The following is a 25892-nucleotide window of genomic DNA, read 5'->3' as shown; positions in this document are numbered from 1 at the left end:
AAGGGACTTTTTACAAAGGCATGTAGCGATAGCACAAGGGGCAATGGCTTCAAACTGAAAGAGAGTAGATTTAGATTAGATATGAGGAAGGAATTCTTCACTATGAGGGTGGTGAGGCACTGGAGCAGGTTGCCCAGAGCAGCTGTGGATGCGCCATCCCTGGAAGTGATCAAGGCCAGGTTGGATGGGGATTTGAGCTACCTGTTCTAGTGGAAGGTGTCCCTGCTCATGGCAGGGGTTTGGAACTAGATGACCTTTAGGTCCCTTCCAACCATTCTACGATTCTATATGTCCTAGATGAGCACTCACTCAGCTGATTACATATGCATGTGAGTGTGGGTGAACAATGGCTTGGCTTTCAGGACAACTTCAGTGCTCCAGTCTTTTTTGACACTTGCAGAGTTTTGATAATCACTGAATTCCTGACAGTGGTTCCTGAATACCTTCCAAGCTTTAGCTTTGGCTAGCTTTAGCTTTCTCTCTAGAGGAAGCAGAGACTTTTTGCTCCTGTCCCATGCTAACTTCCTAATTCCCCAATGAGAGACAAGGGAATTAAATTCATCACCTTTGTCAGATAGCCAGTTTTAACAGGAAACCATTATTGCCAGTAAATAGTAAATGCTTCATGTTTCTCAGTTTGCTTTACTACCTCCCCATAACTTCTTGTTGGGACAGTCAGACTCCTTCCTTACTGATCTTTAAACCTGCGTTCATCTGACAGAAAATTAATTTTGTCCCTCTTTTAAAAATGGCAAGATCAGCATCAGTAACTCCAGGGATGCATGAGGTATAAAACAGAAACTATAAACCAGGTCCCTCATGAATTGGGATTTTTCTAAACTATGAGATTTTGAAACCATAATATCGAGGATTCCAAGTATGCATAAAATAGGTATTAAATAGGAAAAGATTTGTTGTCAGAACAGTTCAAACAGAAAGTCTAGGGGCCACAGCATTGTAAAGTTCAGTATCACAGTGCCTTAAAGATAGGTGCACACAGATATGACAAAAGATCAGTATATTAGTTCAGCATTTGTTCAAGGAAGGAGGAAGGAAGGGGGGAAGAAGTAAAAACAGGACCTACAGGTGTTAGATCAAAGACTGTCCACACAGAAAGCAGCACAAGACTACTACTTCCAACTGTTTAATCCTGCAGCCCTGCCAGTGCCTTCCTGGCACTCTTGGCACGGTGTGGTACTGTCCTATTACTGTGTCTCTCTGGCACCAGCCTGCTACTTGATCTGCCGTCAGGGAAAACTCCTCCTGTAGAGACATGGATAACCATAGAAATATAAATAACTATGCCAGCAATGCTTTGTGAAGTGGCTGTGCCCATAGAGACCCTTCTGTAAGTTATATTTTCAAGTTTTCTAAAATCAAGGCTTACCGCTCCCCTTTATTTCAACACATAAGGCAATAAAAAGGGACAACATCTGTCTGTGAAAAACCCTGAAAGTTAACTACATTTCCGTCTTGTTTCTTTTTCTCTCTGGTCTTGCTAAAGATTAATACATCAAAAAAGAAAACACTACTTTTCCCAGTAAACTCCATCACTACTGACCACAGGGTGTCACTGTTACATTAAAATCAATAATTTCCCAGTTCATTTAGTTAGAAAATTAATACATTCCAAAATAAAAAAAAAATCCTTTTCTCCTGAAACATATTGAGATGCAAGCAATTTGTGGCCAGACGTGCTGCATAGAATAGGTTAATACAGCATTCCTTTAACTTATTGCACACATCTTTTCATATTGCTACTGACACATTTATTATAAGCAAAGCTGGCAATGACATCTAGAGTTAAAGTTCCCTAACACTTTCCATCATAAGGCCCTACTTTCAGTTGTTTATTACTTTGTCAGCCTTTAACTGCTGGAGCTTATATTTTCCATGGCTCGTCTCTCCCTCTGGCTGGATTGTTTTGGAAAGTTTTAGTGAAAAATGGGGTTGGCCACTTCCGAGAACAAGTTTTGGGGAAGAAAAGCGCTTTGTTATGCTAATGTTCAATAATTCTAACATGAGTTCCTTGGAGATATTCTTGTAGCTTTGCACTTTCAAATTTGGCACAGGAGGATACACACGGTCTGGATGTAGTTACAAGCTTCAGAAAGTTCCACCTCGTTGTCAGCAACCGGTCGGTCTGGTAGCGAAAATGCTCGAGGGTCAAGAGAGAAGCAGCTGACCATGCTCTTTTCCTCAACATCAACAAAGAACTGTGAAGAAATTTCTCCAAAACTGAGTTAGAAAGTCTGTGTCTCTGGCTGACAGTGCACAAAAAACCTCTCACCAGCAGGCTCGAGCAGCTGAGATCTGTCTTGTGGATCCAGCTCTTCAGAGAACATTCACGGATGTTTAGGGGGAATCAATGCCATTAAACATGAGAGACTGGTTTTGAGATTTTTTAAAAGCTTAGGAAGTCCTAGTCAAAACCCTACACCATAAAAAAATTAATACTGGGAAACAAATGTTCACAAATCACTTTCATTATTGCCTCTGCAGGCATATTTTGCTCTCTTTTTGAATACGTGCACTTATTTTTATTTACAAGACAATAGGGGTTTGCTAATTTGGGGTTGTACACAATTCGAGCTGCTCCCTTGCTAAGGATCACAAAACCTGCAGGGGGAGCAGGAGACACATTTCAAGGTCTTGTCGAAACCCATGAAGACGAGACGATCATCAGAGCACTGAGTGACTTTCCAGTCTCCCTTCCTTCCCTCCCCAAGCAACCCAGTGCATTGCCAGATTTCCCAGTTCAGCTGCTGCTGATCTGAAGTAAGTACTTATTGCCCCAGGTGCTCTTCAGCAGAAGTTACTGCTCTCAAGTAAACCTCTGGTGGTTTAAGTTTGCCTGCTTGCTACGTGTTGTGAAATAATCTCATCTAAAAATGCAGGATATTTATTTTATAGATTTAAGTCTGGACACAGTAAGAAGACCAGTTAAACAGGTAGAACAGAGAAGATAATCTTGGGATCTGGAGGGAAAGGGGGAACCAGAGAGGAAAGGCAAAGGGTATCTTTGGGGTAGGCAGGGAGGGAACCGTCTAGTCCAGAGACGCAACAACTGCGACAGGTTGTCTGTGCCCTACATGCAGCCAGGTGACAACCAGGTTTTTCTCATGTGCTACATGCCATTGTAAATTAATAAAAATAAACCTGAAAATAAACTGAGGGCTTTGAACGGACAAGGAAGACAAACAGATTACTTAATAATGGTAAAGTTACTAAGGGTTGCTCTGGGAGAGGAGAATTTTGCCGGCACTGATAGAGTCATGTTTGGCACTGCTGACACTAGAGGTCCGAGGAAGAAACAAAACCCATTCACTTTGCAAGTGATGGCTCACAGAGGAGAAGGGGAGTAGAGGCATATCCACTAAAATAAAATGGCTGCAGTATCATAAAGGCTGAATTATGGGACATCAGCTGAAAATGGGTTGAATGAAGGATGGAACCACACGTGAAAATCAATATTTGAAATGCAGTCTGCAGGGAGTGCACTTCACTGTGAGCTACAATACTGGAAAAGGACAGAGTGCTACTACGGAGAACCAGGGAAAGGCACTGATCTAGTATTTGAATTGCACAAGGCACATGCAGAATGTGTGAAACCACCAATGAAAATGGTAAATCTGACCCGAGCATCACAGTGTCTGAAAGGCTAATTTTTCTGACATTCAGGGAACATATGACCTAGTTCATCTATCTTAGGTACCCCTTTTACAGGTATCTATACCTTATCAAGAAACTACAAATTATTTTCATCTTGTTGTTTCGTCCTGGTTAGCTTCTGCCAACTCCCAACCCTTCTAGTTACCGGAAAACAAATTTCTGTTGATTCACCCTGCAGCTTAAGCTGGGTGGCCAAAACTGTTCCCGGAGGTCTAATTTCCCTCTCTTTGCATAAACAGAGCACTCTCAGCATGATGCACCAAGTGGCAGAAGACACTAACTTGTACCAATGTGAGCAAATAAAATAGGTGGGTGGCAGAAAATATCTATTTTTATAAAATAAATCTGTAGCAATGACAGCATCTACAAGAAAGCTGGGAAAGCAGAGCAGAACTATTTCATTCCATGCTCGTATTATGGTATGTCAGCATCAGGATATCTAAAGGAACGAAATGGCAACAGCATTTAAAATCCCATCTGACTTCAATTCAGCCAAAGCCCTCACACAGCAGCACCTGACTCCCCTACAGCCAGGAACATCACCCACCCACGAAAACCACTTTGTTTTGACTTCCATTTCTCATACTATCTCTGAAATCACACCCACCTGCCACCCAGTCAGCAAAAATGGGGACCTCCTGCGTGTCCCTATGGCTCATCTTCAGATGTGCTGTGAAGTCCTACAGAAGTATCAGCTCCTTGTCTGGGGCTGATCACCCATGCAACGTGTGTGGCCCTCACTGCCTGAAAAACACCACTGGCTTCTTGGTATAGAAGCTGGGGAAGCTCAATGGACCCATATTGGTGGAGGGGACCCCAACATGCCATCAGAAATTCAATTGGGTTCTTCAGATGTCTGAGAATGTATGCTAAGGTCAGCCTCTTCTGTCTTCCTCCGTGCGGCTAAGATGCCTGATAATTCTAGTACAAGGACATTTTCTTCCACAACTAATTCAGGTTCACCCAGTGCTTCCCACCTCAACTGGATAACGAGCTTTCACATTTAGAGTGAAAAAACCTTTTCAGATATTAATGCCTTTTACTGTTGTTTCCACTCACACCTCGACAACTAGTCCTACATTTGTTTCTCCTGGATGTGGTGATGTACAAAGAGAGGGAGCAGTTGGTAAATATCCTTCAGCCCAAGTCTCCCTTGTCTCTGCCATATTCCAGAACATCTGCTGAAGGTTTTGGCTGCTATCCCAAACATGATGGCAGTAATGACATATTAAATGATCTGTTGCACATTACAATTTAAAGTAGGTGACTACTCCTATCCCATGCTTCTAAGGTTTTCCCCCTAATTTCAGTACCTATGCTTTCCAGAAAGCTGCTGAGGTTACTTGTAACTATTATAACACCTTCCTTCCCATTTCACCTATTTAATAGGAACCAAGCTAGGCTAGAGACAAGCTCCTCCCCCAGACCCGCCCCAATAACCATCCCAGAAAGGTTTAGCTGACTTAGAAATGGAGCAGATTCAGCAGTGGAGCTAAAAATACCCCCCCACACATCCAAACACAAATACATCCAATAGTCTAGCAGTGATACTCCCCTACCTGGGGCTCAGGTTTGTTTCTTCACTTTCCTTCTAAATCAATGTCCTTACTATTGGGTAATGTGGGACACCCAGGCAGTGATCCACAAAACTCCTGCCTATGGCTTTTTTTCATTTGAGAACTAAACTGCCCTGTGCTTTACAAACACATGGCAACATCTAAAAGGAAGATCCTGCTGAAGCTTAAGTTTTCAGCTACTCCAGAAATACCAGGATGGCGGTGGGTTCTGTGCATGTCCCTGAGAAACCTAGCCGCTCCCTAACTTCATCTTGCCCCTCCACTTTTCAATCAGATTGTGTTGCATTTTCAATCTTCTTATGCAACAGCAAAAATTAAAGCTCTAGCAGGAAAGTTCAACTTCTTAGAAAAGTCTGATATTTTATATAAACCTAGATCTCCTGAAACTCCTCAGCTGTATAAAAGTGGATTGGACTAATACTTTACTGAAATAATTATTCACTGAGAGCTTGCTTCAGCAAGGGCATGGACTTCAAGACTGTATAATTAATAATTTCAATACTGTAGTAGTACTAGTAGTAGTGGTAGTTCTGACCTGCAGTTGGAGTTCATAGATGACTCCTCTTGCAGATGTCAATATCAATGAAATATCAGAAAGAAAGAAAAGGACCTGACTATCAGAGAACAAAAGTCTGGTTTAATCTTTTTAACTGATGTTAAAGTTTTCATCTTTGGGGGGGGGGGAGGAAGCAACAGCTCTGTTAATTCCTGAGGCTACTGATTTTGCAAAAGAAGATACCTGCAGTTTTCTAAAAGAAGCCACATGTTTCCAACAGGGTGCATGTGCTATAAAGATATAATTTGCTACTTAGAACTGGGAAATCACTTTAACTTTCATTGAGTGTATAAAAATGTTATTTATGCATTGTTTTAGTTGTTCAGATTAATTCAAAATGTGCAAGGATGTGCAGAATTTTGAATTACAGTTTATTCTTCCTATAATCCACGGTATTTTTTGCATTTTATGTTACTGTACACAATATATGCTTCATACTTACAATACATGGTATGTGCTCATAGCAGTTATTTTCTTACGTGAGAGATTCTTCTTCTCATTTCTGGAGATACATCTCAACAGAAATGAAGAATTGTGCATACTGTCCCAAGCTGAATAGATTTATAGCCCCATCATTCATTATCACTCCATATTAGATTTAAAGTCTAGGCCAAAAACAATTTGTACAGTTACTGCTGTTAAATAAAACCTGCACTTTTTATTCAGGCATAGCTACTATTTTGAATCTCTCTTAATTCTATTTTCATAATCCCCTGAGTGAAACAATACTTTATTCTATTTTAGTACATAGGATGTAAGAAAGTTCAGAAGTTCTGCTCCCTAATACTCATTGACAAAACATACTCGGGATAAAGAAAAGTGGATTGCCAAGATGTATGGTAAACTACCCTTAGAAAAAGCCTCCTGGCATTTATTACCTCATCTGGGTTACACAGGTGCATGTCCATCTTCTCCCATATTTGGAAAATAAGAACTGCATTCTCCATTCAAATGCTTTTAACTTATTTACAGCTAGATCTGGAGACTTAATATTTATCATCGCAAAGTATAAAGCCAAATGTCCTTTTTCTTCAGGAGCACCAAAGATTAACAGATTAGAATGTTTTCCACATGTCCATTTTACTGTCAAGAGAATATTAAAGAAGTTTTCCAGCTTCCGCAGCTCAGCCAGATGTCAATGGATCCCACAGAGAAGCAAAATTGGCAGAGTAGCCTTCTCATGACCCCGGCATTGTTTTATCAAGGATCAGTTTAAAAGTATAAAGGGCCATTTCTTGCTGAGATCTGTAATGTTTTTCAGCCCTTTTCCCCCGCAATTACACAAAAGTGCTGACTTTGTTGAACTACTGATACGCAGTAGTATTTCTTATGACTTCTCTCACACTGTGCTGTAATTGCTGTTTGTGTTGGCCCAAGAAAAGTACCACGTCTTGTTTCCACTGTACATTTCCGGACTCTGGTTTCAGTAACATCAGTGTAGGATATTGTACTGGGCATATGTTTTGTTGTGTAAACATTAACTGGTAATTTACCCTGTCAATCTCCACAGTATGGCCTCTAATTACCAGAGGCTGAGGAGCTTCAGATGGACATTTTATAAAATATTTACAGTAGTTACACTGCTTCTTTTTTTTCTTCACTGGTATCTGTGTTCTGAAAATCATTGCAAGGGAGAAAAATACAACTGTAAAAACCATAAAACAAAACCCAACAACAAAAACAAATGTGTTCATTCTTGCACACCTCATTCTCTAGAGGAACTAAAGACTAGGTTCCCAATTAGTTATGGCAATATTGCAGCAGAGATCATGGTACAATGAAGTATTAGATATTTCTGTTTTCTTCCAAATTGATTATTCTCTTTTATATCTTTTGTAACAAAAAAAAAAGTATCTTATTTCTATCAGTATTTTTTTTTCTTAAAATTCATTCTCACTAAATAGCCCCTGAATTTGCAAACAGTGAAGCACATGCTTAATTTGATTCAAGAATCAGACAAATGTATTTAACAAATGGGACCACTAAGGTCTTGTTGGAAAATATAGCATCTACTGAAAAGATTCAGAACCAAGGAGCAACCTCCCTTTAAGAGCTCTGGAATATGTGTTTTAGTCATTCATCTGTATAATTTCAAGGAAGTAGAACTTTCCATTTTGTGCTAAAATATTATGTCCTGAGTAGAATTCCAGGATGAGATTAAACACTTAATAGTTAGAGTAACGTGACCAAAGAAGATGCAATCAAATAGGGCATCTTTTTGGACACCATCGGCAGAGTGAATCTCTATTTCAAATAAAGTTTCCACCATGATTTTCATCATAACACAGGAAGCATTAAAAAGAAGTGTGACAGTTTCTCAGCTTCTACTATTCCATTATAACTGGATCAATTTTGTAATATTCATCACATTGCAATACCTTATCACTTTACAGCACCTCCAAAAGAATCTTCCCTTCCAATCCATTGACTAATTAAGTGGTTGCATTAAGGTGGGGAGACACAAAATATATCTTGCAAATTTCTTTTCCCTTATACTGAATAAAGTTCCTTTTTTAAAAAAGACAGTTGCAAATTGCTCATGCAGTATATCTGCCAACAGGAAAGCCAGGATATGCCTTTTGTTTAAAAAGGCATTCAACTTAGCATCTTATCTTTTGCTATAGGTGCACATTATATCACCTTGCTAAATCTACTTTTACTCTGTTTGCTCAGTTTATTCTTTAAAGACACTACATCAAATTAAAAATTCTTACCTACTGTCCCAACCCTTAGTGAAAGCAAAATCTTACTGTTATGAATATAGATCAGAGAAAAATCTTTCTTTCTGTAACTGCTTACTTCATGCATTTGAAAGGACTCTGTGTTAAGCAAATCACATCGTTTGCCTCTGACAATCTGTCACCATATAGCACTTGAGCTAAGCAACAAACAAAGGAGAAAAAAATGAAATAAACAGGAAAATATACAAGCTGGCAAAAATTAAGGAGTGTGTAAAACTATCATTCATTTATCTTTAAAAATGATTAAATTTTTTTAATTTCTGAAAGCCTGGCTTTTTCAATTTGTGCTGTAATATTTCAAAAGGAAAAAAAAAGAGATAAATACAAATGAATTGACTCAGGAGACTGGTTCAGTGTTGCTTCTGCACAGCACAGAAAGATGACTGCCATACTTTAAGTACTGCATCGGCTTTGGTTTCCATCTTAACTGAAGAGTCATCTTCTACTTATTCCACTTGTGCAAATGATCACTTGTTCTCATATGCCTACAAAGATCCACCCAACACACCCATTTAGAGTGAGCTCAGGAACTTCAGTCTGTCTGATCATAACATCTCTGGATTTCTGCAGTTTAATTTACCTTAGGAAACATCTTAAGAGCTTGTTTAAAGGCACCTGATGTATCTCAGCGATAGGAAGTAACTCTCCCTCCTTCATTGCCTGCTGGATGATAACAAAACTGGTTCTGAGGAGCCGTAAACATGCAAGAATGGCCAGAGGTTTAGTTCCACCCCCTCAGCACAGCTGTCTGTAGAGCTGCCCAAAAAGGAAGGAAGCATCATCCTGTAAACACTGCACTTCCCTACTGGAGACACTGGGATTTGTGATTTCCCAGAACTGTTCCTGCCATGGCAAACTCCTCTGACCCTTGCTTGGGCCCGAAAGTCAGGGTTCATGCAATACTCTCTTTTTCAGGCAAAAACTAGAATAAACACACAAATAATGAAAAGTAAAGAAAAGAAACAATCATTTCCAAGTGGGAAGCACTGTAGTGATTCTGTCTTTATTTTACACTTGATGTTAAAATTTAAGAAAAAAATACTTCAAGGTAAAAAGGGAGGGGGACCCGTTTCCACCGAGTAGAAGAATACACATGTGTAAAAGTCATTTATCTTCTTCTAGCTGATGTACACAGAGTCACAGCCTGATTAAAGTGCAATATGATTATAGGGAGAATTTCTAAAAACAAGTCAAGCAACTCTTACAGAAATACCACTCTTTTCAAAATACCGTGAAAATTGAATGGCAAATTAAATCCTGAATAAAAACCTGCTTTTAAAGGTACTTAAAATAATTGTATCCTCACCAGACTTTTGAATTTTTTCTTTCCCAATTGGTTTTAAATATATGTTGAAATACTGTATGTTATTTCTGTCACTGCCCCACATACCTTTTCAGTGTGCAGCATGTAAGCTCAAAACAAAGAAAAAGCAAAAGGAGTAAGACTACCACAGTCAATCAAGAAGGAGACTAGCTGAAAACAGAAAGCTAGATACACAACTACTGGCATGCTTGTATGTTCTAGACTAGAAAGTATGTAGAACTGTATATCCTAGAATCATCATCATAAGTGCATCTTAATCACAGGAATGAATAGGTGGTCTAATGAACATAAACCTAGTACTAATCTAGAACACGTTTCAGATTACTATTTTTAAATATAGACATTGATTTTTGTGGTGTATTTAAATTAGAAATTTAATTTAAATTGGCATGTTAGCCATGTCAGTTACAACGACTGGCCAACATTTTCCATGTTCAGATCGTACAATAAGCTGCTTAGGGCTTTGCCAATCTTTTACTAATCAAGCTGATATCCTGTGGGGCGGATATCTGCCCTGAACTACACTGCTCTGGAAAAACTTAGCCGAAACAGTTCAGCTTTTCAGAACAACTTACATGCGTACCTAAATGTGTCACACTAGTAAATATTGATAGATTCCTCAAGTTCTTATGCATGCCTTGAATCAAAGACATGCAATGTGGGGTGTCCCACCTTAGCTGTAGAGTTGGATGTAGTGTGTAGATCTTTAAGGAAGACCTGTAACAGCTCTGCAGTGAAATCCCCAGGGACGCCAGCAGCTTGGAGCACACTCAGAGCTGAGCAGAACCTCTGAAATCTCAGCTCTCAGACATCCTTGAACAGCCACTAGGAATGACAGCAAAAATCTCTTTTGTGCTGTTAATATACAGGATATATAAATAAATGACCAGCAAACTAAATGGTGTCAGGACAGGAATTCAGTTGTCCACCGTGTGTAGCTTCGCACAGTCCCCAGCAGAGCTTTGGCCTTGGCCAGGTAGTGCCAATTTCTGGCACATCTAGGAACTAGAACCATTTAGGGATCATTCATAGCTGGCAGTCTGGAAGTGCTGACCTTCTTTTGGAAGGTAAGTATTTGATTTAATGGATGCAAGCTTTTCATATCAAGGAATGATGTAGCAACTGTAGGAGTGCAAAGTCTATTCAGACATGCAGTCTTGTATCTAAAATTAATGTGACAGCGGATGAGATAGAAACTGATGAAGAAATGCATGCTGTGGGAGGGGTGCTGAGCAGGGAGAATGGGACAGGCTTGCAAGGATGGAGCAGTCCTGAGATGAGCCAGTTGTGTAAGATGCTTATCTGTGGAAATCCCATTTCATTTGTTGTGGAAGTTGGAAGGTGTGTGAGAGACAAGCGTGACACTATAAAACCAAAAGGGACAGGTAAAAGCTGTGGAGAACTAGCTTGTCTTTCTGTGAACAAAAGAGTGTTTATCTGATACTGAGTAAGGCTCAAAAAACAACCTTCAGACCAACAAAAACTCTTCATTTTCCAGTCACCCTGATAATCTAGACTCTGATTTTCAGGAACTGAATCAAAAACTGGTGTAAAACAACAGGTATCAGTTCAATTTCTAATTGTTACAGGCAGTCATCTCATCAAACCTACAGCCAACCATGTAGTCTCATGTAAAATAAACCACCAAAATATTGCTTTTTTTATGCATGCAATCCAGTTGAGGCACAATAGAAAAATGCACGGGGAATTTGACACCAGTGTGCCCTCACCATATTTTTATGCATGCTACAGATCAGTGACTTCAGTTTTCTAGTGCTATATTTTCACAACTCCTACAAGTACCAAATATTTATTTTAAATTGGGCTTAGCATTTTGAAAACTATTTTATACTAATTTGTTCTATAAACACCTGAAAACCTTTTTTGAACAGCCTTCTTACATTTCCAGCATTTGGAAGTAATTTGTTTCTAGTCCAAAAAAATGAATGTCTGTCTCTAACAGAAAGAGCTGGATTACTGCCCAGTCCACTTCAGAACTGGATGATGCTGACTCTTAGCCATTTAAATAGTCAAGTTAAACAAGACACAGTTGGGATGATAAAAGGAGGTCTGTAAAAAGACTATTGCTCTGGCCATGTGGACTTACAACTGTCTAACAATGACTGGGAAAACAGTGAGAGAGATGAAAAAAATAACATAAGTGCCAGGGAAAATATTAGGATTAGGTGAATGTAAGAGCATGGTATCTGTTCATATCATCCTTCCTTCTTGCTAGCAAGCTGCCAGCAGCATATTTACTGTGCTTAAGCATTGATGGAGGCAAAAAATGGCAAAAAAGGCATTAGGAAGCAGAACAAAGGAGAGGAGAAGTAGACACTAAGAGTCTGTACAGAGTATTATTCTCAAATGGGCCTATAATCTGCTGGTTTTGTATCTAAATTATAGTCTATGCTATTTTGTGTGAGCCTTGCACAACTTTGCAAGCCTCTTACTAGCTGGCAAAAGGTGAAATAAGACAAAATTGTCTTCTCGTATTCTATTAATACTAATTCTTTCCTTTTACAAACTACAGTTCCAGATATGACAACTAAAGAATGAGGCACCAGAACAGAATCTGATTAAGACCTAAGAATCATTCCAAGTAAATTATCTGAATCTGTTCATTTCTGCATGGGAAGAAGTTCATTCACAAGAGGAGAAAGCTGCACAGTAACAGAAGCAATATCAGAATGCCTTCTAGGTACTGGTCAACCAGTTTGGCCTTAATGCTTCTAGATTTAATGAATCAGAAAATGATCAGTGAAGCCAAAGTTGGAACGTGCCACTGACACTGAAGAATGAAATGTGCAAATGAACATCACTTAGCGGGTTAGGGTACTCAGGAACTAAAGCCTTTAAGATGTGATTAGGAAGCTACAAGAAAACATCATTCCAAGAAAAAAGTAGTAGACAAGGAGGATGCAAGCACAGAAAAAGAGAAAAGAGCATAGAATATTTGGGCCAAATTCATTCCTTCTATGAATCCACAGCTTCAATGCTATTAGTACAGAAATTATCTTTGGCTTTAAGATAGAAAACTAAAACCACTTTAGAGTTTATTTCTCTAGCTGTTGCAGTGGTTTCTCCATTCATATTCCATTTAGACCTGGAGTGATAAGTCTATATGAACTTGCAGAGATACAGAGATATGCATAGATTTGCATGAGAAATTCAAGGTTTTAAAATGTTTTAAAAGACAGTTGAGGTTTGATTTTAAGCCAAAGGGAAGTTGTGTCTAATGCTCCAAGTCAGCTCTAGTGAGGGAATTTGGAGATGAGGATAATCTATAACTGATGAAGGATCTCTTGGTCTGATTAGTATCCTTAAACAGACTTAGACTTGAGGTTTGTTGGTTCAGTAACTAGGGTTGAACGCTTCTGAAATTCAATCATCATATTAGAGGCAGCTAGAACAATGTATATTTCTATTATTTGTTAATCATTTACAATATACTAAGTTTAATTTAGAATAAAAACCAAAAAACACAGAAACATACAGGCTACGTATTGTTATATGCATGCAAATACATCTTTGCCTCAGGAACTCTGGCTGCTATTTCAGTATACAATAACAAATAAATTACCATTCATATCCTAAAAAGTTAAAAAAGTAAAAACCTTGAAACAAAGTCTAATGTTTAAACTTTTTTTTCTAGTAATAGTGAAACAGTTGTAATAATAGCAATGAGGAATTTATTTGTGAACTATCAGGCTATCAAGTTTTTCTGAAGCATAGGGAGAAAGGTCAAAAACTCAGCTGCTCAGAAACCGCATACTATGCACATCCTGCAAAATGCAGAAGAAAGCAAACAAAATAGGGTTGCTACTTCTTTTGTACTGATCTGAGAAAAGAGGAGGAGTGGTACAGCCTGTGTATTCACTTATTTTCTTATTTTGATGAAATTACAGGCAACAATGTAAAACCAGTACCTATAGAAAGGCCAAAACAAACAAACAAACAACACAGAAAACACTGAAAAACACCTCTCAGCTTTCCAGTATGAATGTCAATGTTTTCATTTTCTTCCCATATGTAGGTCTGATTTATTCATTTGTGCGGTATGTTTTTTCACTTGCAAAACTAACTAGCTGACTGCTCATAGTAGCAATATTATTTGACAAAATGCAAGTGGTTTTCTACTTTCCTAAACGAAACACCCTCTTTTTAAGTTTTCTTCACAGAAACCTTGCAGTCTGGTACCTTTTCACAATTCACCTGCCATTTTCCCCCTAACTTATCTGCTTTCAAATACACAGACTTATTCACCTCTGTCTCGTTAACTTTCAGCCTTAACCAATTCTACTCATTCCTTTCTTTCGTAATATCATGTCCTCCTTCAGCTCAAACAACTGTTTTTTTTTTAATTGCTAGCTTTACCTAAGTGCTATGTTGTTTCTATGAGGAAAATGGAATAAAAAGAGAAATTAAAAAGTAAACTGATGTTTTCTGAATAATTTTTTGTTATTGCTAACAGGTCTTTTAGTTTGCTGACAAATAATTCAACAGTATTGTTTACACTTTCAAACACAGAAAATACCTGGTAAGTGGCTAGGATAAAGTAGTTCCTAGAGAAATCCAAAAGTTAAAAACTCCAGGAAGACCCTTATTTAAAAGGACAGGCATTTTGCTTTGCCTAAAATTATGTGTATTCCTATACTCTTTTGATCCCAAACTTTTTCTTTTGCATGTTTTATAATATTACACAGATTTACACTTACAAATTGTGCTAGATATCCTGTTTCTCACAATAGAAATCTAAAATTTGAAAAGTTTAATTTCTACAATTTTGAACAATTGCCCTTAACATGAGCATTATGGTATTGCAAATTATTCATCTAAGCAGGAAAACCTGGGACCCACAGGCCAATACTTCCACAATCCTGCTGATGGGTGCTTTCCAGCTTGAAGAAATTCCATTTCATAACTGCATTTGTTTCCTGCCATTTAGCCAACTTTCCACTTATTACATGCCTCCACGCCTTAATATTAACTTCCACTGTAGAACACTGTAAATTATTTTCTGAAAAATCAAAGCACATGATGGCCACTGTATATCCTTTGTCTTCTTTGGCAGTGGCTGCCTCAAAGAATTCCAGCGAAATACTGAAGCATGACCAGCCCTTCCTGAAACCCGTACAGCTATTCTCAGTCAAGCTGTGTTTTCTAATGTTTCCCTATCTGAACCTTGAAATTAGTTTCTGGAGATCTCTGTTAAGTCTTCTGCAGTTTCCTAGCATATCTTTGTAAACAGCAGGAAAGTAAACTTGTGAGGTCTGCTGAAACCTTTCAATTTCTACGCATTTCTCAAAATAGGACTGTAAAAATATTAAAATTTTTTCAAGATCCCAAAATATGCCCATATTTCATAGAGCAAGTCTTTCCTACCCTCACATTCTGCTACATAAATTCTTCAGAGTGCCAGGCTGTGCAGGGAAAAGAAAAAAATTGTTACGGAACTCAGATAATTTGATTAGGTTTGTATGTATGTTGATCAGTTGCCCACTCGTATACCTTAGGTTTTTTAATGTCAAAATTATACCAAACTTAAAATCTATTATTTTCTAAACTTCAATTTTAAAAATAAATGTTAAATCTAGACTTCATGAAAATAATTTGTACTTGTCCAATGCTCTTCCTCTGTACATTCTTTTAGCACTTCACAAACTAAGAGATGAGCCTTATTCCTGTTTTACAAATAAAAAATTGAATCAAAGTGATGTGCACAATGACATGTTGAATCAGGAAAAGACAACCCAAGATATTATGGTTCCTGCCTCCTGTACTTCATTAACTCCATACAATACCTCTCTATTGGCCTCAAAAAAACTGTCTATAGTACAGTGTTGGAATTTTAACTAACGTGTCATAACTGGTTTTGTTCTGTTAAAAATTAGTTTAGATGTAAATAATTTCGTTGCCAGGCAGTGGGTACCTCAGCACACTGCAGATAATAAAACTAAGTCCTAGTGGTATTTAATGCATTATTCAAGCAAGAACTTTGGCAGCCCACTACATTCAAGTTCATTTCCTCAATTACTACATAACTCTCCAAACCCAGTATTTTTTATCTCTAGCAACAGACAAATGTGGCTAGACTGCCTTCCTCAGCTAGGAAGTTCATATTCACTCTTCTGTGAGAAATTCCTAGCTCAAGTCTAGCACAATGACTATATGCAAAGCTTCACACTTTTTCATGGTTGCTTATCTGTCTTCCCTACCCTATAACAGAAATGTCAATTTATTCTACTACACTACAGCTCTGAATGATTGTGCTTTGCAGGGAATTAAAAATAAAGCATTTCTTACAAATAAAGAATTATTAGATGTATTTTCCCCCCCCTTCTTTCTCAATAGCATCTTTAGTGTCCAATTTTAGGTTGCTAATGAGTTAGGCAGGAGTTGAGAGACGTAGATGTATAAACAATTTTACAGTCCTACCACTAGTGTAGCCCATGGTCATTAGGAGGAAGCCGAACTACCAGTGATGAACATAAGGCATAGGAGTCAATGGTAGACAAAGCTGGGAGACAGGACAGAAGATTTTAAATCTTGATTCAAGGCTGGTGCATACCCTTTGTTCTCTGTTTTACAGGGAGAAAGTGAAGGAATTCAGATGTCAGTTAAACCTAGACCGTAGGCAGATAAAAAGCAGTCCTGAATTTTGACCCTCCAAAATGGACCATTTAAAGCAGCACATAAATAAATGTGCATGCCTGAATTAATGATGCTTTAATTTAATCCTGCTTTCTTTGTTATCTTTTAAAGTCTTTGTTTTGTTACCCAGCATGCTGTGGATTTTTTTGATTGCTATTTCATACTTAGAAAATCAGGGTACCAAGAGTTTTTAGTTTTATTGTTTAATTTTTACTTATGTCCTCATTGCTCTCTCTAATACAGCATTTTGCAACAAAGCTCATCTAGCTTTAAAATCTCTTAATTTTGTGACCCTGTCCAAGCAACCATCCAAAAGATCACAGTCCAGCTATGGCTTTGCATTAAAGTTATGAAAAAGGGAGAATTTCAACACAAATCTAGGAAAACCTGCTGGTTTTAATTTTGTATCTCTTTGGAAATGAAATCTAAAGAAGAAAACAGGACATAAAGCTCATGAAAACTAAACAAAAGTGAAATGTGCTTATGAGTTTTTACAGCTTTAAGTTTCATAAAATTGTATTTCAAAAATTATCCTGTTGCTTTGTTTTAAATCAAGAGATTAAACTGTGATTATATGCATGCTTATATGCATAACTCGGTAAAAAGGTAACAAATCACCACCAGAAACCCTAGAACAATATATATGTAACTAGTATACACATGTATTTGCTTTCTTCCAGTTTGACCTCCCACCATTTCTATCCATACTGTCATGCCATTTTACCATTATTCCTTTTTATCACTGTTCTATTCTATTCAGCTACTCTAACTCGCATAGCTTCTAGCTGTACATACTAGTCATTCTCTGGGATAAGCTAGCATGAGCCCTGTAGACATCTACTGAAGTTGGACAAAACAAAGGTGAAATAATTGGCTGCAGGATAAAAATGCTAAGTGAATTTTCTAGTACATAAATATTCTTACAGATTCTGTATTTATTTGGAAATCCATCATTATGGATATATTCTTTTAGATTGGTTAGTCACAGAAATACAGGCCTAAAAACTCAGGAGAAGATTGGTAAAGAAAGTAGTCTGGCACCTAAAATAAGTGTTGCAGTTCATGACACCGCTCAGACACAGGCAACAATTTTTCAGGCTGACTTTTTGGACTCTTTTTTTTTTTTTTTCCCCAGCAGAGTTGCCAGTATAGAACCTTTAGGGCTTTATGTATACCCAGACACCAGTAAATGCTTTCTGATTTTAACTGAGTGGCAATATCTTGCCTCTCTGCAAGACAAAGCCTCCTGCTCAGCTCCAAGGTCAAAGTACATGAGACCTGCTAACTCACAACTGCTGTATCTCCCAGCTCAGCACCAACTCCACTACCTGCCATTCACAGCCATCCTTAAAGCTCACAATATTGGTTACTAGTCCCTCCGCTAAGTACCTGACTGTCTCAGGCAGACTGCTCTATTAAAGGAAGACAAGCGAGGAGCCAAGAGTCACAGCTAGGCAGGCAGCAGCAGCAACCTCACCAAAAAGGAGCCAGGAAGCCAAGCCAGCAATTCAAAGTCAGGATCAGGTCTAGAGACAGTAACAAGATCAGTCACCATCCAGTGATTATCCAGCAGGTCCCTAGTGATGAGCCAGATCTGAGGTTAAGCTAGTAAGTCAGTAAGCCAGTGGGTGAGGATGACAGTGAGAATCAGGGCGGTACAAGACTAGGAGCAAGCGTAATTGCAATGCTGCTGCAAGGTAGTTCAGGCAGGGGCCAAGGACAAGAGTTTCAGGTTTAAAGCCATCCCCAAGCGAAGAAGGGGGAGCCCCCACTGAGGCTCCTTAGCAGCAAGCAGCTCCTGGACAAGAGGTCTTAGCTGGCCTCTAACCACCAGCTGAAAGGGGTCTTACAGCCCTCAACTGCAAGCAAGCTCAACAGCCACAAATATCAAACCCCATGTTTGAAAAAAAAGGACAAGCTAGGTACTTATATCTAGGAGACGGTTTTGTGTGGAAAATTCATCTTGCCTAAGGTTTCACATGTAAGCTCATAAGAATCATGGAAAAGGGGAATTTTAAACACAAACTTTTCTCAGTTGCTTAACGTAGGCTGTCCCATTTCAGCTTGCTGGCTGTTGTGAACTCTACTCCTGTAACACAATGATCCTTGTGAACTAATCAACCATGAACTTCCGCATCTATGTTCAGATTCCTCTCCTGGTTCTGGCACTTAAAACTTAGCCATATCAACACTGACTGCCTTTGTGTGAATGCAGTCCTTACTACATAATTAAACTGGAGCCACAAAAATATGCAAGTAAGTTAGTCTGTCCAGCATGCACCAAAGGGGCTCGAATCTATTTATTTAAGTGATGAAGGGAAGAGTTCAGCAGCCAGACATTTCTATTTGGATTTTTGGAAAAAAAAAAAAAAAAAGAAAATCTATTTAATCTTTGGAATTCAAGGATCTTAAAGACATTAATGAGATTTTATTAAATATTTTGAACTCTCTGTAAGGGGTTATATTATAATGCTTGTAATGAAAACCTGTATTCACAAATTTTGATTTTGCAGTCTGAACCTTAAGAGTTTAAATAGAGGCTTGCTAAAATCTATTTCTGGTATCAAAGCATGGATTTTATTTCAAAAATCCTGTTTTCTGGAAAAACAAAGCACTAATAAATAGTAATTTCATTTGGCAAAACATCAATCTCATTCATCTCATTGTGCCCAATAAGGTGGAAATGATTACACAAGGTGGCAAAAATCTTTGCTCCTTCTAAGTCACAGGAGTTTTATTTTATTTTCTTGAAGTTAGGATTTGATCCCAGTAGTGTAGGGATCATTTTATATTAATGAATTACAAGAGCGATTTGAATTTGATAAAGTTCTATAGGATTACTATTTGATTGTTTCATTCATTGAGGTATCACTGCTGGCCAAAACTCCTCTTCACATATTATTTCTCATGTTCAAATATGTGCTATGAAAACAGACGAGGCTATTTCTGGCAACTACACAAGGTATGCAAGAAAAGAGTTCTCTATCACTTTGATTAAAAAACTTCCCCCTTCTTACCCATTTGTACACGCTATGGGAGTCAATTGTCAAGGTAATTCAAATCTCCCCAGATCAATGGTCTCCCTTATTGGGGCCTCTCCAGCACAGAAGTTTCCTGATCCATCTTTTTACCCTTCCTTGGAGGTCTGTAACAATTTCCTATAAATGTTTTACTACTTCTTTTAGCTACTTTTGTGTTTGTCACATTAGCTAACCCACATATGTAATTTTACTCAAAATACCACAACCTCTAACTAAACCGCCACATCACTTCCCATCTTCTGAACTTGTCTCTTTTGTAAATTATATATGATGATACTTCAATATTAAATCATTTAACCAAGAGCCAGTCATGTTTCTACTTTAAATGTTTACTGTTTTATTCTGAAGCATCACTTCATGTTGCTCACATTTTTACAGAGACCCTCTTCATAAAAGAAAGTGACTTTCCTTTTGCTAGGCAATGCTTTCTATCTATATTATTCACTTCAACAAGTTAAAAAATTACTTATCCTTTAAAAGTTGGCTAATCTCTCCCCCATCTTTCACTACCTATCCTTTTGCTAAAACAACACACATAAAACTGAATACTAAAATTACAAGACTATTTCCCTGCTAATTTCTTATACAGATACAGCCTGTCAGTTCTAGATGACTTTGGATCAGCCCCAAACAAAAGAAAATATTCTGGGTAGTATAATCCTGTCTGGAACAATGCGATCTGTATAAAAAAATCACTTACTGAATCACCAGCACCTCTTTCCACTCCTAGGAGATCTCTGATCGAAGCAATGCCTGAATTAGTGTAGAGTGATTTGTGGCTTTCCAGCTGTCATTCATTAATTCTTAGGAAATACAATATACAGTACAATAGTACTCAGCCTGAGGTTGTAGCCTACAACACCTTAGGAAGAGTGTAATTTGCCTGCTGAATGTTCTTGAAAATTGTTTTCTAACAATAACTGTAGCCCATTATTTCTATAACCCCTCAATCATCATCTCCTGAAGAAACAGTGTCGCTCGCACAGACGCCTAAAGAAGGAAGGGTAGGGAATTGCGTCTGTGGAGCGTCTGGTCTATGAAACAAACTGCTGAGCTGAAGACAAGGGGTTTTACTCTAGCGCTGCCATTCATGTTTCTTTGGCAGAGAAGAACACACAGGCAAGCCTGACAGCAGGGGCTGTAAGTGACCCAGGCACTCTGATCCACTGGCTTTGGCATTTTACCATCCGGCTGACCTGTAAAAGCTGCCTTGTTTTAGAAATAGTATTGCTTAGTTATAACGCACTGCTAGCTGCCTCATTTCTTTGACCAGAGACAGGAGAGGATGTTGTGACGTACTGGCCCCATTTGAGGATCCAAGAGCCTGGGGACCTACCTTTAGAGCAAGCCAAGTTGCTGCTTGCACAAAGCCAGTCAGAGAGACTGTGTAATGCCTGCTTCATCAAGGACTTTTGGCAAAATCTATGACAAGTTCAGCTCAGCCAAAAACACTGCATCTTTAGACATGCAGTGTAGCAGAACTTGAGTTACATAGGGAAGTTTTCTGGTGGGTGTCAGGGACCCCTGGTTTCCCAGAAATCTGAAAAGACTGCACAGGGATTTTATGTTTGGGTCTACTGCTCTCTTGAATTTACATGTTAATTAGCCTGAACTGCACATTAGGTACCTAAGAGCTTTTTCCCCCTTTAACTCTTACACAGTTGATTTAAGAAATAAATAAAAAGATAGGAGCAGGAGGTAAACCTGAAACAAGAATTGCTTACAACTAATACTGGGGTTAACAAGGCATAGCCATCATTCAGAGTTTAGTAGGCACCATGACAGCAATCATTTTAAGGAAGAATTTGAAAAACAATGCGTCAAGTATTTTTATGGCGAACTCCCATGCTCAGTGGTTTTCATGCTTCTAGCTATTACATCTGCAAGTGAAGCTAACTGTGAAATTAGCGATTTATTTATCCCACGGTACACACACACACACACTTGCAACAGTAAAAGCGAGTAGGGGTCAACAGCGAGCACTGTAAAAGTTAGCACCTTTTTTACCAGATTTTGTCATTCAGTGTTTAATCAAATACCTGCAGAGATTCCCATACTGAAACACTTCCTTCTTGTTCCTTCTTGTTTATATCACTAATACCATTAACACACTGCTGTTATTTCTAAACAACATAACCTGTGCTCTGCCAAAATAACAAGTCAGGACAAAGGAAAGTTGACCTTAAAAATGGCTGCCTGAATTGCACAGAAGGAAAAGATGCCATTAAGTATAAAACAGAACAATAAAGTCCTCCAGTTTATAACGAGCTTTTGATTCTGTAACATTTAGTAAAAATAGGTCTCCTTAGGAATGTATGTACACATTAAGATAGTTTTCAAGATTATATCTTTATGAAAACTACGTTAGAACTTGTAGTTTGTTTCTTGTATTGCATCCTATTCTTAAAAATATATAAACACAAAGGGAAAAATACATCTTATGGAAATCAATTATTTCTGATTATTTAGCCACAGATTGGAAAGAAGATTAAATAGGATATAAAGTTGTTGCTAATCTTACTTGGAAAGTATAACTGATAAACAAAAAAGCATACTGAAAGCACGTTAACAGTGATAAAATTATCTAGACCACTCTGTGTGCATAGTTGCCAATAATTTACATGTATCCACCTCAAATCAAGATGTAATTATGCATTATTCTATTTTATATTTAGACACCTGCGTAAAACAGAAAATTTAGTTTAACAAACAATGAACATACAGATGTTCCTAAGAAAAGTGGAATCTGAGACATCAGAAGAAAATATATTTTATCTCCCTTGTTCACCCAAAACCAATGGAATATGATAATGACCACTGTTTCTTAGTGATTTTGTATGGAACTGAAGGTAGTAAGTAGGTAAGAATTGAAATTTTCTTGCAAAAGCAACAGTAGTAATACCTGTAAGCAATTCGATGTGAACAATACTTTCTGAAGGTTAGGGAGCTCCTCTTTCTTCTTTTAGTAATTTCTTTAAGGCTGGAATTTATTAAAATTGTGCATTTTAATTAAACTACGAATATTACTATCATATCTATAAAATGAGAACCTGAGTTACCTGAATGGCTGTGAGGATATTGGCTAACGCCTGGCCATACGTGTCATGACAGTGAACAGCAAGAGCACTCAGAGGAATTTCTTTCATAACAGCTTCCAACATTCTTTTCATGCTTCCAGGGGTCCCCACACCAATTGTGTCCCCCAGAGAGATTTCATAACACCCCATACTGTACAGCCGCTTAGATACCTGATTAAAAACAGAGAAACATGAAAAGGTCAAGATGAAAGAACATAAAATAGGGTCAAGAACAGACATTTAAAAGGACACACTTCTATATAGGTTTCAGGTTTTGACCCACCAAGATTGACATAAATATCAGAATCCCTCTATTCATTCTTGAAAATTGTCACCCAAGCATAACATCCCATAGATCCTCTTATTTTAAATATATAGTTCTGCTTCTGTACATGGAATAACCAACAAAACCAAATCTGTCAAAAACTTGCTTTTTGACTCTCCCACCGAATCCAAATAAGCAAGATTTTACACTGTGAATTAAGTTTCTGTCAAGCTCTTTCCCAACATTTTCCTGTCTCTGGGGATTTCCCAGCTGTTTGGTTTTCTCCGTGTACTTTCCAGCTTACAAGTTGTACAGGGTAAAGACCTGCCCTTTTGTTTGCTTATTACACGGAGCCAAGCACATGGCTGAACTAAGACAATAAATAATTAACAAGGAGCCTGATTTTGCTTTCTCTTGGCACTGAAAACATCAATGAAAACTGAAGTTTTAACATGTTGTAGTTAATATTAATTTTGCTTGCTTTTCACGAAATCAAACATTAAAAGACTAACAAAGCAAAACTGTAACTTACTTAATATTCTAATCCTTAAGATTTAAAACTTTTCTTAATACAAAACAAAACCCTATACAAATAGTTCTTACTTATGTAAGTAGAGCCCTAAATGTTTCTGGAATTACGTCTTTGAGGAGTTCTTTGTAGGAGCAAGAGATTTGAGGTCTGGCTTCGTAATGTTTGTATGGAGAGAGACATACACTCAGAAGTACAGTTATGTTTGCACCAAAAATATTGCTTTAGAAATTTAACATAGGATCTTTCCATCTTAGTTTTGTTCAATTTATTTGGAAAGAGTTTCACCTTATTTTCAGTTGCTGAGTATGTTTGCCCCCTTTAGCCCACTGTGTATAAGGAATCGTGAAAGGCCATTCCACCGGAACAGAATCCCAATCTGGAAATTAACTGTTTAGAAATTTAAAAATATGACCCTTTTCCAAGACATCTTCAGCTGCACTGCACTCTGCTGTTAAAGCAATTCCAGGACTTCATCAGTGGGATTGCTGTGAATATGTCTGAGGAAGCTGACAAAGTGCTGCACCAGCAGTCTCGGAAGTGCTGGATTAATATTGTTATTCACTTAATTCAAAGAACAGCTGAAAAAGAACTTCAAGTAGTCTGAATTGTTCTGCTTAAAGCTTGGAAGTGCTATGACTATTGCAAAGGTATTAAAATCTTTGTGCTTTAAAGTAAAAGAGCCCTGGTTCGTATCAACATAAATTCAATATACACTCTACAAAAGGGACATTCACCAGCTTGCAAAAAAGATTCTATCTTGCAGCACATTTTTATATCATCAACACAGGGCAGGTGTTTTCACTGGACTACTGTTGTAAGAAAAAAAAAGACTGTCTGCAGTTAGTGGTAGATTACTCCTAGTTAATCCCCAAACTTCTACTTTTGTTTAACATCGGGGTAAAAGAAGCAGACTGCATTTTTGTCTCATGTTCCTTTTCATTCATGATTCAAAGTTTTGCTAGATGAGCATTTTAATGATGACAAAAAGACTACGTAAACTGCTAGAAATCATGCTACATTCAGTTTTTTCCCATGCTCAGTCCTTAGGTCTTTCAGCTTCTGAAAATCAAGTTCTGAAAGACAAAAGAAGAGAGGGGGAAACTCTGCTAACAAGCTAAGCATCATCACCAATTTGTCACGACCTAACCTTAAAGTGACCCTTAAGAAGAGACCTATATTTAATTTCAAGAAGAATGTGCATGCTTAGAAGCTGAACGGGGAGTTTTTCATATTGGATTTTCCATCCTACCATAGTAGGAGGCAGCCCATTAGTTATCGTTTTGTAAGTTTTCAATGTGGATTTTTGGGAGGAGGGTGGGGGAGAGGAGAACACACTGTTTTGCCAATGTAATCAGAATGTGATTATGAGCTTGCAGCTTTGTTGATTGAACAGGGTTCTGTTCTGCACCACTGAGCAGTTTTACTATGCATGAGTCTTGTGCTACTCCCCTTGGGAGCACTGCCCTGACACCAAGCATTGATCAAAATGCGAGTTGGTGACCCAACACTGCAACCCCTTAGGTATGTGAACAATCCTACTGCTGGAAATAATATTTAAAACTATACTATTAAACTGAATATAGAAGGTCATAATTGAGCAACAGCTGATTTTAAGCAAATAACATAAAAACACACTGCAGTCTTTGTGTTGTAAAGGAAACTTTGTAATAATCCAACAACATTCAAATAAGAATAGGCACATTTTCTGTAGCCCGATCAGCCTGTATCCTGGATGATACTTCTGTGAATTCACTGCTCTAGGTTAAGAGGAAGCTAAGGAGAGAAAGAAGCAGGCAGAAAGATAAAAACAGCCAAGTATATGGCTGGAAGACAATGGATAACACAACTAGCTTCAAGGTTATTACACGGTGCTTCCAACAATTTTCAAGCCTTATTTGCCTAAGGGTGAAATTCACAAACCACAGCATGGTAAATGGTTAAACAGTGACTCCATTTCATGAAAAAGCAGAGTGATAAAAAAGGACTATGCCGTTTCTTTTAACAGATTTTTTAAAAAAAATAAAGAACCATAGGGATGTACCAGATGGATTCTAGAAATCTGAAGGCATCTGAAGTTTGCACTCACTAGATAACTGCGTAAAACAGTTACGTACCTAGTAAGCCAGAAATACACGTGCTCTGGTTAACGAGCCACCTCTCCTAATTGGTTTTGCTTCAGTTAAAATATCTTTTGCTTAAAAAAAAAATCGGTCATTGTCATTGCAGACAGTCTAAACCTTTCAATCATAGCTGCTGATTGCAATGCACAGTCAAGGGAGGCACACACTCCCATCCTGAGAAAGAGGACGAGCAGAGAGGCAGCTCTCTGAAAGGGTTTAGCAACACGGCCAGAAATTTTGTTAATTCTGATTCAGCAAAGGATGAGTGCATGTGTTTATGTAAAATCCATTAAGAGCTAATCAGATGCTTCTATACAAACATCGGTGCTCACT

General features: G+C 38.0%; 1 protein-coding gene across 4 annotated transcripts in view; it reads right to left on the bottom strand.

Annotated features, from left to right (window-relative positions):
* Positions 1 to 25892, bottom strand: part of HMGCLL1 (3-hydroxy-3-methylglutaryl-CoA lyase like 1) — an 87726-nt gene that overhangs the window by 14970 nt on the left and 46864 nt on the right. For 3 of the 4 annotated variants that reach the window (XM_064447890.1, XM_064447889.1, XM_064447887.1), the window contains exon 7: positions 22625 to 22813. In XM_064447890.1, coding sequence (XP_064303960.1) covers positions 22625 to 22813 — 189 coding nt within the window. Of the gene's footprint in view, positions 1 to 9523; positions 10696 to 22624; positions 22814 to 25892 lie in introns of those variants that run through there. The other variant, XM_064447888.1, reaches the window with a different exon arrangement.

Source organism: Phalacrocorax carbo, chromosome 3 (genome assembly GCF_963921805.1).
Source record: "Phalacrocorax carbo chromosome 3, bPhaCar2.1, whole genome shotgun sequence".
Taxonomy (NCBI): Eukaryota; Metazoa; Chordata; class Aves; order Suliformes; family Phalacrocoracidae; genus Phalacrocorax; species Phalacrocorax carbo.
The sequence above is the reverse complement of the archived record's forward strand: the minus strand, read 5'-3'. Positions and strand labels throughout refer to the sequence as shown.